The sequence below is a fragment of the Bombus pyrosoma genome, linkage group LG11 (assembly GCF_014825855.1).
Source record: "Bombus pyrosoma isolate SC7728 linkage group LG11, ASM1482585v1, whole genome shotgun sequence".
Classification (NCBI taxonomy): Eukaryota; Metazoa; Arthropoda; class Insecta; order Hymenoptera; family Apidae; genus Bombus; species Bombus pyrosoma.
Genome location: NC_057780.1, coordinates 11,637,309 through 11,654,603, shown reverse-complemented (window position 1 = coordinate 11,654,603; position 17,295 = coordinate 11,637,309). Strand labels below are relative to the sequence as shown.

The following is a 17,295-nucleotide window of genomic DNA, read 5'->3' as shown; positions in this document are numbered from 1 at the left end:
CAGGAAGTTGTAATTTATATTTAAAATGATAAAGTATAGTAAAATCGAAATTATTGAAAAATAATTTGAATGAAAGATAGTTCATCCTTCCTTTATTTTTCCTTTTCTCTCTTCTTCCTTTCTTTCTGTTATTTGTTTCCGGATGCATACTTCGAGTTGTACGACTGCGTCTCATGAATGAATAGCAAGAAGGAAAGAGAAGCAAAGCAAACACCACATGTTCGCATACTATTTATACGCGTTCATATCGTTTTATCCGGACTTTTAATCCATTCCATATTTATAACTTAAACTAACTTTTCCCCGCGTATTGAAACCAAAAGCCGCCCCTATAAATTTTCTCTCGTATCACTGCAAACGTTGATCCTTTAACCCCACTCTTTAAACCAACTCTCCCGTAACCGATGCCGCCAAACCAGCAGAGAGATTAAGTTTATTGGCAATTAACAATTTCCCTCATTTTTCCATCCACGGTCGATGAGCAAAGGAAAATGTACGTTCGATAACAATTTAACGATCCATCATCGTTAATACCAGGCCTTCTGTCTGCACGACACGTGTGAATGTTTCTGTCTGTCACCGAGACCCTCGTTTCAGTCGAACAACGCCCTGTTCACCCGTCCGCCCCCTCCGGATTCCAGTAAATGCCATTTCTACGCTGTTCACTTTTCTTTTCTCGCTGACTCAAGAAGACAGAAGAATGGTTTGGTTATAATTTCTGCGTCCTTCATGACGTTTCTGCGTCTTCGTATTTTTTCATCGCGTTTTGTTAACGTCGCGATCCTCCATCGAAACTTGTAAGAACCTTTCGTTCTAAATCCCTGTCTTTCTTTCCAACGATATATTTTTCACAGCCTCCATAAAATAACACACAGATGCTGTAATTATTCGAACGATACCTTTTTTTATACTTTATTTCGCATTTTATATAAAAGCTAAGCAAGGGTTGTTCCCTGCTATTGTCAACACAGACGATTCTTTATTACATTTAACAATCGTCATTCAACAAACCATCCAGTCCCCGTGCAATTACACACGCGATTTGTATTGCAAATATTTTTAACCCCATTATATAAAATCGCACCTGTATCGATGATGCATTGACATAGTATTAATCTTGTTGTTAATTAGATGGTACTGTTCGTTCAATTAGCAGCGTTAACCAAATTCCTCCTAATGATCCGTTTCGTTGCTCCGCCATGGGACAAAGGTTATTTTCGCGAATTAAATAGTAATTGTACCTGCTCGTGCCGCGTTGAATTTTATCAGCCAGAAATTTTCACCGACGCGACGCGGCATCGTCGATGCCATCGATCGACAACAACCTTGCCTCTGTCGATGATCCTTACTCACTACATACATGACGAACGTACATGACGAACGTACATGACGAACGTACATCACGAACGTACATCACGAACACTTTTCAAGCAATTTATTTACGATATGAACGTAAAACGCGTACCGGTCGTTTCGAAATGAGAATTCGAAAGAAAATTCGACGACGACAAACGCTGTCTATTCGCGTAAGTAGTCGAGTCAACGTTGCACCAGACAAGACTCCAAGATATTCGTTTCACGTGCTCGTGTTTGACATTTCATGAGATCGTTCGATGCTCGTTCGAAAAGCGAAACGCTCTTTGACAAGGAACGGATCGCTTTAATTCACCGCCTCTTGCATATATCAACAGGTGCATAAAATTGCACACGGCTCAATAAACGCCTACTCGAAGTTACAACTATAATCTTTTGACACCTGGACGCATATCATTTCGACGATTCAACTGATTATTTAACTAATATTATAACGCTGTTGGAAAATTGGCTAGCTAAATAACTAACGAAGTTTAATGATAAATTTAAGTATTATTAAACTCTTTTATTTAATCGAGAAATGAAAAGATAAGAAAAGGAGAAGGATTTTAGTAATCTTTAAAAGCTTAAGAAGTATCGATTACAGGTCAAGATCTCATAAATTTATTATTAAGGTTTGCTAGACCGCTCTTAGGAAAAATACCAATATTAGTAATATAACTGAGTAAGCTGAACACGCCAGCAAAAAAGGGAGTGGCTAACATTCGATGCCAGTTAGAAGTTTGTTTGGTGGTTTAGGATTACTCAACGACGCGAATTCGAGCCGAATAAAAAGAGAGAGTGAGATTGATGTCGAAGGCTTTCGAAAGCTGTTCCTTCGAAAAGGACCGATCTTACGTCCCAGAGTCTTCACTGGCTGTGAAATTCGGCTGTCTGGGCTTCTCCGTCCCATTTTCACCCTCATCGAAATATCGAATATCAACGATAAAGGTATCTTGGTTGGGACGTAATACCGATAGCAAGCAAGCACAAATTTTCCCTGGCAACGTTAGGCTACGCCTCACACGTGAAACAAGACCGCATGACCTAAATCGCTTCTCGAGTAATTTGTTCCCGGAACACTCTGTTCCGCTGCTTAGAGATTGCTTTTCCAATGATAGCGCAATTTATTTTAGGATAAAAGAATACCATAAAACGAGTCAAAGGGGCGTTCAATTAACGTATCGTGAACGATAAAAAAGGAACATTAGAAACGTTGAATGTAACAGGCATAAATTTAATGAAAGAAAATTATTCCTAGCGAGAAGAGAATTTCTTTCACATTCTTTGTCGTTAGTTGATAATATCCTAAAAAACGATAAAAATGACAGCGCTCGTTTTCTTCAGACAGACAGATATGCCCTAGGTGAAGATTTGATACCTATTGCCGTACATAAAAGTCTGCTTTACGGTTTCTTCGAAACACTCGATCGCCTTTATCGCTCGTTCACCGTCGCTCGTATTTATTACGACTTCCTATATCTTCGGCTTCGTATTTCTCGCGCGAAAATCATGGCCATTTCTCAGCAATTTCTCATCTATTACGAGTCGTTTTTGTGCCCAGCCTGCAGCGTTTGCGCATTGGCCACCATCGGTAGAGGGTAGAACACCTTTACTTCGAACGATTACATTCTTCCAAGCTCGTAATGATACGTTAAAAGAAGACGTTAAATAAGAAAGGAGCAGTAATTGAAAAATAAATAAAAATAGTACGTGTTCGAATACTCTCTTGTACCTGTGTACATCCTCTGCCAGGGATATCATTTATTCACTCCCACAGATCGCTTTCACACGAAGATACACGTATCGCGATACATACGTGTATCACGAGCTGCGTACCGTATGAATGTCGCAATTCGTTTTAATGTTTCGTCCGCTGCCTTAGTAGGAAAAATATCGTTGCCAAGATAGGCGAAATGAGTATCACGTTCCATCTCACGAGAATCGTGATGTTAAGGCTTCCATTGGTGTACATGTATATTCAGTACCTATCATATGCATATCGCGATACACGTATTTTCGTACGAAACCGGTCATACTATTTAACGAACTTCATCGAACAAAGGATTTCTAAATCGCGTACGAAATTTGAAAACCAAATAAAAAGTAAAAAAATGCATGCAACCAATATTGATACGAAACAAACGACCGGTGTGTATATTTAAAACGGGGAAAAACAATGCTCCGTCAATGTTCCAGAAAATGTTCCGGGATGGGACGAAACGGGATGGAAATCGCTTTAAAAATTCTACTCCCTCGAACGAATACGATGTAAACTCGACGAGTCTCATTGTTCACCGTCTGAATACGAGTTGGCGCATCGGATGCAACGCGGCCCTATTTCGCGAAAAAAAGAAAAAGAGCTTGAAATGGATTGCTTAAAAATTTCAGCTATCTCTGTTATAATATTTAATACAGCTGAGTAAAATATCCTGTGAACAGGGAAAAATATGATGGCACACATCAAGCAACGTGTAATTTCGCAAACACGTCACACTGAAACAATGAGAATTGATCGTTAATTTTGTTACGGTCAATTTGCTGATCATATTTGTATGTTGAAAAAAAGGATAAATTACTATGTCGGTAAAATTATATATTAAAATTATATATTAAAAGAAATCGAAATTCGAAACTGACGTAACACGAATTGTATATATTCTGCGCGTAAATTATGACGAGTTAATAACAACGGTACGATATCATTCTTCCAAACAAATAATGGTAGATATGAATAATTAAACGGAAAATGAAAACCGCCAACCCACCTGCGGCTTTGTTGTGATTTTAACGTGCTTGTTAGTCGCTTTTTCCCGGATAATTCGTTGATTTTCGTTTGTTCGAATTATTTTGCATTTCGCAACGACCCGTTGGAATTAGGCTTTATTTCGTCCTTTTATTCAAAGTTTCACATTTATAAAATCCCGCGCGAAAAGAATAAACAATCGGTCTTCTTAGATATGGAAATAGAAAATGGACGATAAACCTCAGGTAAAACGTTTCCAATTATTTTACGATTTTTGTCGCCGTAAGATGTTAAGAGCGAAAGAAAACGGGGAGATTTAACAATAATCACAGGGGTAACAGTTCGCGAATGAAATGAACGATCGTTGGAACCTCCAACGGAATCGTCTGTGAAATTGTCTCCCTCCATCGTGTTCAACGGAGATCTCTGGTTGATGTTTGGACAGGGTAAACTTTTGCCGCGAAGACACCGAGATTACCACGTCACCCTGGGGGTTTAGCATCATCGCAGACGCGACCACCTTGTTCTCCAAACTTCCACGAAAAGGCACCACAATAGCGGTCGAAGTTCTTGCACGAAAGGACACGAAGCCGAGGCTGTTTGTTGTCTCCGAGACAATGCGCCTTCTTGGTCTGACTATGAAACTTCTCGAAGGGGAGAATACTCAGAAACGAAAGAAAAACGACAAGTGTCAAAGATGAATGAGGAAAAGAAGAAGATAAAACGAGAAAGAAAAGACATAGCTCGTGGTATTCTCATGATATAAAGTGAATTGTTTCCTTAAAAAGGATGACTCGCGTATTATTCAGGGGAGAGATGCGTGGGTACGTTAACGAGGCTGAAGATGTTCGCTCGAGAACTATAAAAACTATTAACGTTTAGTCTACTAATTAAGGTTTCTCGAGCTAATTAGCTGGAAAATGAAACAGCCTGTGAAGACGCCATTCTTCGGCCGAACGTTTCCGAGGAAACTCGTAAAAAATCTATATTATAAAACTTTCAGAGAAAGCATTAAACGCGATTTATTTCCACGTCGAAGAACATTAGAGCGTCCACAACCTCTCTGAAGACAAGACCACATCCAAATTTCCATTTTTCATTTTGCACCTATCAACGAGCATCCATCTACCTATCCCCGTGAAAAGATATGTTCAACGCTGGAACGAAAAATCGCTCGCTTCAGCTTCGTTCGCCGTTCTGCAACTCTAAACTTTAGACAGCTGCAAGTAGAGACGGTCGTGCGTGGTCGGACACAGGCCAGATCGAAGGGAGACGAGGTGAAACGAGGATATCTGAATGCATAGACGATGGAAGAAAAGGAGTACGAGAGTGAGACGCGAAGATCTATCAGGGTAGTCGCGGAGAAAGAGAAAGACGAAGGAAGAGTTAGACAGGGAGCGTAGGGGAAGGGATGAAGCGGAACGAAAGGATGGCAGCAACGGGGGTAAGAACGGAGAAACTAGGACGAAAGGTGCGAGCCCAGGATGACGGTGCACTAGCTGGGGCCACTGACATGAGACCGTCCACTTCTATCGAGGGGTGTACGGCCATTGAATCCACTGGATTTTCACCCCTCCCCGGTGCAACCTACTTTACCAGCTACTTCGTTCGTTTGCCTCGCGCGAACCCGTCGAGTGGTCGTCTTATTTCGACGACCTGTATCCGATGCGAATGCCGACATTCCGGCAAGCGAGCAGTAATTTCAAATCGTAGCGAATCCTCGCTGCTCCCTCGGCACTTTTCTCCAGAGCGAGCTCCCAACGCGAGAAAACGAGCAAACGAGCGGTCCGGATTTGCACCAGACCGCGAACATTGCCCGTATTAGGCAAATTGCCTCGAGTGTCTTATTATCAAAGTTCGTTCGACGCTGCAGGAGTTCCATCGAAACGATAGAATTAATTAGATCGACGTACGTTAACGAATCTATGAGGATAATTTCTTAATCGATGATTTTGTACGGGGGAATTTAGTCTATAATGATCTCAGAGAAAGGAGAAGATCGATATTTAGGAATGTGAGTCTGTATATACATTATACATGTTTGGGATGAAAATATAGAAACACAAGGATTTCTAGTAATTCAGCTCTGTAATACGTAACTGTAATTTTTTTCTGCCTCTTCTACGTTTGTTGAGTAGATCCTTCGCTCCTCCCATGCCAAAGGCAACGATATCAGTAGTACAAGGAAGCTGAAATTTTGGTTCAGCAATAGGAAGCAAAATACAGCCGTGGCGGTCGTATCGTACACGAAGTGTGAGTGACACAATATCCGTGGTGCAATTGCCGCCAGTTCCTCTCTTTTATCTTTCTCTCTCTCTCTCCCTCTTTTTCTTTCTATTTCTCTTTTTTCGCTTCTGCCTGCTTCTCTGAAGACATTCAGATGTTCGTGCGGCCGTCCTTGCTCTAATTCAAGAGCGATGAAACTTCCTCGGATTGTAAACTTCCCGACTATTCTGTCGCGGGATTAACGTGTACGATTGCTCGCTGCTGTTACGATTGTTTGTTTCTTGAATTTCTGAACGAGCTTACAGTTGCAAGAAATTTTATTAAGGATTAAAACTCGTAAATTCTTGAATAGAAATACTTACACGGCCCTGTTTTCGAAAATACTTCCACGTTTTGGGATTATTGATATCTCGGAATACAAATTGTTAGTACTTTCCAAATGCCTGACCCTCAGGCTGTGCTATTCTACTCAGTTTACGTAGATGATCCTCTTGCTATGTCGTGAGATTGATCAGGCACTATTCTACTTGATGCTACAAACATTAACGTACCAATATCGCTCTTGGTAGAATGTACAACTCTGCATGTCTGCACACGAACGATCACGTTCTATTTACTCGACGACGCGTGACTTCCTTCTTACCCATTTGCCCACAGCCGACAACCTTCCGCTCGTCTGAACACGAGTAGTCGAATCTACTTGTTGTTCCATAGTATTTACCCGACTGTGAATCAATGTCATTCTATTTCTCCGATTATAACCAATAGGAAATACCACTACTTAATTTATCCACAAATCAACCTAATTTTACGATCCAAGTTTCGCTACATACAGCATCGTTCTACTGTTTCCACATCTACTTATCACATCGAATAATTACCGCATTTAGTAAACACTTTACGCTAACGAATCTAAATATTCCAGAATATTGCCAAATAAACATTTCAAGTAAACGCAGATGAATGTCTGGTTAATGGTATCTACATAAGATCGTAACCGCACGGAAAGAAATTCTTACGAGAAGAAGAAATAGATACTCGTTGCTTCTAGCAAGGGCTGGTCTGTAGATCAGTACACGAACAATCTCGTCTTCCCACGCAATTCGTGCACCGAGCCAAAACGTTCCACCTACGCCAAGTAATTCTATCTAATTGCACATGTCCGTCGATCGCGCGAACTAAGCGCGTTCCACGTTTCAGCTCTCTTTTTCGTCGATTCGAGTTAAAAGCATGACAGGCACCGCATTGTCACGGACTCGCTTCCAAGGTGATACATTTTTAACGTTCCAGTCGAGCATTTCGAGCGACACGTCGAATTAAAGCTGCCACGCTCGCAGCGGCCGTTTGACTGACGGCTTCCGGTATAAACGTTTCTACTGTCACCTAACTGAACACCTACGATAGGATAGACCGAAAGAATTTCCCATTTAGCAAGGCGATAGTCTATGTTAAGGAACAGGGTTCGCGCTTTATGCGGAATGATCCTTCGTGCGTTTAAAGGAAAGCAGGAAATTGGATCTTTCCGCGCACCTTTCGCATATAATATTGATCTCCCGACTCAGAAGCTTTAAGAGCTAAGTACGTTCTTAATTACGTTCTATATAATATTATTACGTAGTTATTACAGAATTCATATTCTTATGATTGTAATTTAAATTGTCCGATAAAATTATACTAGTATTTAACAAGAAGAATATCGCAACTTCGTTTAAGTATTTGAAACACGAAGAATATTATTTAAATTATAAAGATGGAAAACTCTACCATCTGAATTCTTAAACATTAAAGATTCAAAACGTTCAAACTCAACTATGTCCCTCTCGCAAACTTTAATACCATCGATTATGTATTTAAGCGATGTAATACCCTGCCACCTACTCAAAGTTCCGTACAATTTTGTAAGGGAGACCTGACTAATTGATCACCCCAATGTTTCCAAAACCCACACACTCGACCAAGCCTGATACTCCGCAATCTACACAACCTCGATTTTACATTCCATATGTCCAGAAGGTATCAAACCAATAAAGCCAGAGTTTGTTCGTACCGGAAACAATCAAGACGCCCGACGAATTGCGAGATAGGTCACGTAGCGGCTGGATCGTTCCGATATCGATCACCAGTCAGCGAATTATCCCCGATACGTTAATCCCCGCTGAAAATCGTCGAATTCGGCAAGAACCGCGCGTAGCACGGATCGTTGCTTCGTCCGCGGAAGCTTAACTGCGCTCGTCCCTTTTTGATAGTATGTTATCGGGCCAGCAATATTAAATTGCGATACGATATCACAGTAACATTGGCATGGTATTAGCATACGTATATCGTAAATTTCGAAATAAATTTCGAGATAAATTATCAGACAAATGTTTGGCGTTTTACTAGTGTTCCATAAAATTTCATTTCGACGTGATAGAAATTAAATTCAATCGCATATGATATACGTACTTTCCCTATTTATAATACTCGCCATTCTATATGGAATATAAGTGAAATAAATAAGACAATATAATAATGAATATCAACGAACCAGCTCCCCTAATCTTTCATCGTGCATCACATAGAAAATAGCTAGAGGATATTTTATCAGTAAATGTAGTAACTACTTTGTTGCATCATTGCAAGCAGCTCACGATCAATATACGTATGATCGTTGTGTGATCGACAAAACATTCGTTCGTGATGTTACCGACATGACATAGAGATGTTTCGATGCTGTATTGTTATGGATAAGTGGATTTGTTTATATATTAAACTCCATATAATATCGTGAACACGTCTGACGATGTTTATACACTGTATAGTTAGGTGGGCGACGGCCTTAAATATCCGAAGGAGTCGACGGCTTTAAAGTCAGTCGCAACTGCGCCAGGTCGACCGATAAACGGGAAACTCGGCCACTGGGTCAACGACAGATGCAGCTGGTGCACTCGCACCGAGACACACCCCAACCTCTCGCCCCTTCATCCCCCGCTCTCTTCAGCACGCTTGTTTTTCCTATATTTTTCTTACTTTCTTCTGGGTTCTCTGTCTGTCTGTCTATCTGTCTGTCTCTCTTTCTCGGTTTTGCTTTTTCCGTTGCTCTCCTTTTTTTTCGTCATTCCCTACAGCTATTTTTCAAGTTGGTTTTCTCTCTGCTACTGTGCCTACTGGCTCGTGCTCGATGAATCCGTGTCGCGTAGCATGAACGAGAATCACTCGAGGATTCTGCGAGCTGTGGAGATAAGGAAGTGTGGGTAAGTGGCGATGATGGAAACAGAGTGAGGAGCTATAGTTGCCAAGAAGCTTTTTTAAGTGCGGTTTAAAAGCAGAAAAGAAAAATTACACTGCACCTATGCTATATTAAAGTCAATGGTTCTTTGCGTACGACACGATTGTGAATGTAGGAATATCGATTAGAAGTTCGCACGCGTTTCGGCATTGAAATCTGTGTTGCTATCCAGAGGGGAAAAGTTCACCGACAATTTTTCTATCTTACACGTAAAAGCTTGAATCCATTAAGGCCGACAACGCAATATTTCGTTTGCAATTTTGTTTCAATCAATCTACGTTATCGAATTCCTTGAAATTACGAATACAACATTTTCCTTTGTTTCTCCTACAGCATTGATTCTACGATTTTACGAAGTTTGAAGAAATTAAAGATTTATAGCGCAATAATAGATTATTTTCCTGCAAATTAGAGAGCAGGTTTAAAAAATATCTATTGCGATAGATTTTCCTCAACGACATCTACAGTTCCACAGGTATCTACATAATTCCACAATATTCCGCTGTTCATTTCTCAATGAATTAATATAGTTCCTCGGATATTTCGATTAATTCCTATCGCCCTTTTCTCCCAGCAGCCGACTGTTTGCAGTTAACGAGCAGATTTTTCATTGCAGGCGACTAGAGGAAAAAGAAATAGTCAAACTGGCACCGTTCAAGTTTCCCTTTTCAAAAATGTCCAAGTCGCGCAGCAGCGACGAAAAGGACCGTGAGAAGGACAAGGACAAGGAATTGGAATGCAAAGTGGAGAAAGACAAACATTACGAGAAAGAAGCGGACAAAGGCAGCGACACGGAACACGAGGACGAAGAAAACGCGCAAGAGGACGAGGAGGATAACGCAAATGGACGAAACGTTCAACTTCCAATGAGTCAACTGCAATTGACCACCGAAACTGAATCCAATTTAAACTCGGCGATATTCGATTCCAACAGCCTGATGGTGAGGAACGAACAAGCCATACCGAGCTCCCCTCCTCCTTCTTACGAGCACGTTATCGAACAGGTGAAGATCTGAGTTGACCTAACCGAATAAAAGAGCTAACTCGCTCCGTTCCATTCGATCACCAAAACCTTTAAGATGGAAATACTTGATTCCCAATTTTTCTACGCGTACAATAAGATCAAAGTTTCTTTTGAGAATATTCCATTGAATATTTCGTCGTTGAATGTTGGAAGTTTTTTAATTTAACTTTTTTCTTCTTTTTTTTTTTAAATAATTTTCGGAAAATGAGAGATTTCTCATTTATTATTTTAGGTGTTAGGCGAGAGCTTAAGCTTCGTGGTATGATACAGGTTTTTATTGAAATTTTCTATTATACTCTGATGTAATTTTAGACGCGGTTGGAGCACGCAGCCGAGGTTCAGAAGTACGAGGGTGGAAAGAACCTCGGGAACGACGCGTCTGGCGAAGATAATAGAACAAAAGCACCCAAGATCCTTCACAAGTCGAGTAAAGAGTTATACAGAGCAGTGGCGAAACAGTGGGGCATCACTTGCAAGATGAGCGACCACTGCAGATGCTTGGACTGTCAGGTAACTTGCCCTTGTACAGCACGAATATCGAATAACCCACATTTTCAAATATTCTACGGATACTTTGTTACTTTTTCAAGACAATATGTGCGTAGTAAAATCGAGAGTACATGCACGGTAGAATTATTAAAATATTTTCATTTACTTTCAAAAACATTCTTTCAAATTAAGTTCATTTCAAGTTGTTCATACGAATTGAACGAAGTGTTCATATACTTATGAGCAGCAATATATATATATTTCAGTAACGTACAATTGAACATGAAAACTAATAAATTGCCTTCGCAGAGCTGTTATTTCGACTGCGAGTACGACAAGAATGAGAACCAGAAGACTGACGGTGGACTAGGCGCCGGCACGCCGATGTTCATTTCCGAAGTGATGCAAGGTTCCGGTTGCGTGCTGTTCTAAGACAGCGGAAACGAACCTCCATGGCGACGACACGGTCTTCATCGTGTGCTTCCATAAGGAGCAAAAGTTCACGTGATTGCGCACAAATCAGCTTGACTGTTTCCTAATGGACCGACGAACCACGAATCAGTTGGTTATTGACCGTCATCCTATGACGATTTGGGATGAAATTGCTAATAACATAAACAGCCAGCCAATATTTAAAACTTTATAATCGAAAGAATATATGTAAGTGGATCTTCCTTCGTGAATTTTCATTTGGAAGCCCTTGGTTCAGGAAAATTAATCGGCATTACAATTAAAATAATGGGTGGAAAATATCGAACACTATGCAATGCCCTACAATTTCGAAGATTTTTAAGAAACAATGATCATCGAATGATATGGTTGAAAATAAAAAATTCGAATTTGAAGGAAAGATGTTGAGATAAAAAGATCGCAAGCAGCGTGTATGTGTCCCAAATTTAATTCACGAAGAAGTTCATTCTATAGAGAAAAGAGAATTTTCGTTTTTGAGCATCACAGATGTTGATGAAATTTTTCGAGGTGGTATCTCACGAGAATTACCCTTTTCATTGAGAAGTATTTTCGATAATGTCAAGCAAACTGCAGTGTGCTTTAACAAAGAAGTTACTAGAGGAAGTATCGAAGTCAAAGAGAAAGATTTCAACTTGTCAATTGTATACATATTACTCGTTGCATTTTCACTCGGTGGTAGACGATTGGTAAACGCTCGACCAATTTGTACAATAGGCGTAGAGTTAGCGTTTAAACGACCTCGCTGTTGAGATTGTTTAAAAATTCATTGTCCATGTCCGATCGAAATGATACCTACTCGATTCTCAATAATGTTAATATCGATATCTGAACCGTGTTGCTCATAGATGATGTACACTTAATCTCCCCGGGTCCTATGGATTGAACTTGATTATCCTGATTAAAATTGGACCAATTTGCGATCGTGAATTTCAATTCGAATTCTTCTATTACAAGGGAGTGTGAAATTTTATCGATAGGAGGATTTCATCTGGGGAAATTACAGGAAAAATAAACATTAGCGTAAATGTTAGCCATGTTATAAACGCGGTATATAAATAATCGGCGTATTGTCTCGAAAACTCAATACTATTGTAAATGATCACTTTTATGCTTTGTTACATCGACTTGCTGCGTATTTTCTCTAGCTCGAGGAATGAGACGAATCAATTACAGTTCGAAAAAAGTTACGTATATTGTTAATAAGTACATAGATTGCGGATTTTTATGCGTTTATCAAAAAAAATCTAAAGATACAAAAATGCATAAAACGGAAATTGTTTGCAAAAATATGTAAAATATGTAAAACATCTAAAATACTCATAAAAATATGAGTTTCATAAATATCCGCAATCTGCTAATAAGGAATTCTATAAAATTCAGATAAAACGAAAGTTTCTCTGTCTTTCATAGGCTAAACATGTCTTTTTACCAACTACTTTTACTATTATACACACAATTTACATTCTTCGACAACGATAAACAGGCCTATTATTTAACCATTTCATGTGTTGCCATCCATATACACAAAATAGCATTTTTGACGAACAAACACCATTCAAAGTTTTTCTATCGTCTTCTCGACTCGACGAGTCTACTCCAATGGAACATTAAAGAACATGTAAATAATAAAACATATAAAACTAATTTAGGAAAGCAATATCTATATAATTTACTATTATTATTACAACTACCATCGACCAATAACTTTTAAGCAAATCGTCGAACAACTAGAAAAGTGTTTATTGAGTTAACATTGATTTTTCACACAACACGAAAAACCACTTACTCTGCTGAAAGCAAATATTGAGTGAAATAGTACCGGCCACTTCCGGTACCGCTTTCTTTCTCAGTCTCCGCGGAACGAACGGCGTTAAGCTGGCTTTTACGCTAGAAAATTAGAAAGCATTCCCAAAGGAGCAACGGCCGCGATCTCATTCCTCGAGAAAGAAATCGAAAGCTGTCGATTCAATGGCCCCTGTCGATTCTTCCTTGCGGCAAAACGCGCGTAGCTAGATGTGTAATTAACGATTGTAATTTACACTGATTTCCCGCAATACGCGTCCGAGGAAATCGAAACTCGAAACACATGAAAGTATTATAGATCGAGCGTCGAATACGTGTATTCAATGGTGTCTCGTTTGCATCTTTGTTCGCCGTACGAACGATTCTCATTCTTTTATATTTTGAACACGTTAAGTGCCACGTTGGTCATCGATGACCGATAGGAAACTTTTCGTGCAGGCTTGATATTCTCTTCAAATAATTACAATATATAAGATATTATTTGAGAAATAACATTGCCTAAAAATAATATGCATAGCATATCAATTCATATGTTGAATTTGTATTTTATTAGGACTTAATTAGTATACACTTCTTTATACAATCTGGTAATTATATTGAAGATCTTTTTGAAAAAAGGGTCTATAGATTTACGATAGATGGAAATTTTTTAAATCATCGCGGCACTCAACGCGTTAAACCTCTCTATCGCAGATTATATCGCTTACGACTTTCTTGGGTAAACGATAATCAAAATGTCGCAAAAATATAGTATGAAGATATTCTTACGACTCGGTAGATTTTGTTCGTTTACTTAAACCCGATTCGACTTTTCATTTTTTACTTTCCATTGTTTTAATTCGATTAATTCCGACTTGTCGCGCTAACGTAGTTTACCTAGGGATACAACGATATCGATTCTTTGCTGCAACGCGAAAATTCGATTTTACTGCTGTAAAGGAAAGCCTCGGGTCTTCGAGATGAACGCGAGCATCGCAGCTATATATCGTTTTTTCGAGGACTCTATTGTAAATGTTGTACTCGTTGCAACTCATCGAGCGATTCAGCAGCGAGAAGATAAATAAAATTGAGGTAAAAATCTCAAACGACACGATCGTCCAATGGTGTACGTCGATCGAGTCAATCTGAAACATAATACAGTACCTGCCTATACACTTATCTTTTCAAGATACTGTTGTTCAAGATACGAGAGTTCTTTTGTACTTCGCGCCGAAGAAAACACGAACAATATTTCACGTGCGTGAACAGTCGATCCCTCCCGCCATTGTTAAACTTGCTTTTCTATCGGTGAGAAGCATCTTTTTGTACGAATAACGCGCGATCCTTTTACCTACGTGCGCTAAAATGGTAATTTACGTATCGAAAAAAACTTTGCTCCGTTTGGAGAAAATTTAAATTTTATTTGACAAGTATAGTAAAATTATTGCTGCCTTTTATAACAATAAAAGTGATTAAAAGATATAACTTTTTTTCTCAAAAGAAGAAGCAAAGATATCTAATTCTTGCTTGAAGAAGATTAAAAATTTATATCGTGTTAAAGGGTTCAAAAAATGATAGAAATATTTTTATATACGTTGAACGAAATTAATCGTTTTCTGACAAACAACCGAATCCATAATTTTCAATTTAACCTTTAATATTAAAATTACGTAACGAAAAGGAGCAGGGTATCTCGACGTGAACGACCAGTCGCACAAATTACATAATTTCACTATAGTCAGTGGATCATTTTCACCTGAACACCTGACATACTCTGCACACATTTCATTTACAATTAATCGATTCCTTGCGGAGCTTGTGTATGTGTGTGCGTGGAAAGGGACGGGATAGAAATCGAAAAACGTATAAGAAAAAAAAAAAGAAAAAGAGAGAAAAGTGAGATACGTATGTATAGTATTTTTCTGGGCCGCGAATTTTTCATTAAAATGTCATTGCCTTGAATGACAAAACTTGTAACGATTATTATAATCTCTACTATATAATATATTCATGATATGAGACAGTATAATTATGATAACGATTACAACATTTAACAAAATACTATTGTAAAACGGCCGCGAGACATGATTATCATATATTTAAGACAAAAATGGAATGTATATTACTGTTGGAAATTTTAAAGATATTAATCGAAACGAGTGAAACTATCTGACGATGAAATTCTACAGGAAACCAGCCGTATTTTGAGACTTCTCAAAAAAAAAAAAAAAAAACTAGTAAACTGTAACATTTAAAATATTATAATTAGACTGTAGATTTGTATGCATTTGTGGAGAATTTAAATGTGTAAAATATATGAAACGATATAACATACAAAATGTAAAGATAATACTCAAAAGTATAAAAGATATCCAAAGTAAAGTATCTAAAATCTAGAGAATGAAACTAATCTCTATCTCTATCTAGTATCTAGATACTATTTCTTTAGTTACGTACATAAAAATTTGAGTCTACATGAAAATCCGCAGTCTAATTATGATGAGACAGGTAAAGAGTTTTTTTAAACACAAAGCTGTTGTAAAATGTCAATTCCCTCGCATCAAAATCTACTATCGTATAATCCAAATACATATTCTACAATTAGTGTATAAGTCGCAGGTTCGAAGGACAGAATTTTTATATCTCAAAACAATCTATGCATTTGTCAAGTGTCGAGTTTTGTTTCAACACAAAGAGGAAGAAACTATAATTTTGTTCCTTTGTGAGGGGTGAATTTAAACAAGCATGAAACTGTACCATTTCGTAGCCTAACAAGCACACACGCTAACCCGTATATGTGTGTGCTCGCGCGTGTATACATGTCGTTTATTCTGTGTATGTACGTTACATAGAGAGTAAAGTGAACGATTGCCTGGTGAATCGTCGTTCCATAGAGAATATTGACTGTAAAACTCGATGTATTCTGGTAAGTTCGCACCAATAAAAAGTGGCCTAAAGTAGTAAAGTTTTCCATTCTGTCTCGCCATTTCGTCTCATCATTTTGTCCGATGACCTATTTTTTCAGAGAGCTCCACAACCACTGAACGCTAGGCTTTCACCTATCGTTGTTTATTAGAGTATCTTTGGCATTAATTATAAGAAAAGAGTGTTTCACACGTTTCACGTAATCACGTTTTCTCAAAGATCTTTTATTCGAACATGTAGAGATACAACTTGTCGCAATGGAGAACATGTTTGGCATAGGCTGCCTATATACAGGCGCTGTAGAAGCGACATTTTATAGATATCAATTTAAATATATATGTCGGAGATGAAAGGACATCTTTTGTAATGTTTGGGAAGGTCCTCAATACTTTAGTCCAGACTTTTTATTATAACTGCACTTAAATAATGAAACTGAGAAATAGTTGTTTATGAGTATGGGTGCTCGAGATTTATGACAATGGGCTTGGGCTCGAAGTGACATAATGGGTCGCTGAACGTAGCCACGGTCACGGGGGGACGTGTACCTAACAGAGGTATGGAGTAATTATATAGCTCTTCTTAAAAACAAAGATTGACCCGAGTGGTACAGAGAGGTACGGAGAGGAGTATACAAGGGCAGTTCCACTTGGACTGAGATTCAGTACGATAAGTTCTACTTGTACAATGGACAAGTACGTTGAGTCACATCAGAATCGTAGATCAAATCGCATTCGTCATCTCGTTGACCGTGGATTCGTTATCGAACCTAAATTCATTGTCATCGACATCTCAATTATCCAATCGCCGCTATTACTTGTTAAACTCTGTAATAATCACATTTGTACCAGTACAATATCATCTATAGTACATAACAACGATGGCCAATTCACGTGAAGATTCATTATACGCCCCTAACCGCAATGATAACCCGACGTGTATATATACTAAGCTCGATTTAAAAGAATATCTTTTAAATAGATCTGCTCTCATAATTCAAATATAATTACCAGT

The 17,295-nt window shown here is 38.6% G+C and overlaps 1 protein-coding gene across 4 annotated transcripts in view; it reads left to right on the top strand.

Annotated features, from left to right (window-relative positions):
- The window catches only part of LOC122572506, a 159,387-nt gene extending 143,068 nt beyond the window's left edge, over positions 1-16,319 (top strand). For 2 of the 4 annotated variants that reach the window (XM_043737509.1, XM_043737506.1), the window contains 3 exons: positions 10,210-10,597; positions 10,930-11,127; positions 11,416-16,319. In XM_043737509.1, the coding sequence (XP_043593444.1) occupies positions 10,268-10,597; positions 10,930-11,127; positions 11,416-11,538 (651 nt within the window). In that variant the 5' untranslated portion in view covers positions 10,210-10,267 and the 3' untranslated portion in view covers positions 11,539-16,319. Of the gene's footprint in view, positions 1-9,167; positions 9,559-9,926; positions 10,069-10,209; positions 10,598-10,929; positions 11,128-11,415 lie in introns of those variants that run through there. The other 2 variants (XM_043737508.1, XM_043737507.1) reach the window with 2 other exon arrangements.
- Positions 16,320-17,295: the final 976 nt, after the last annotated feature.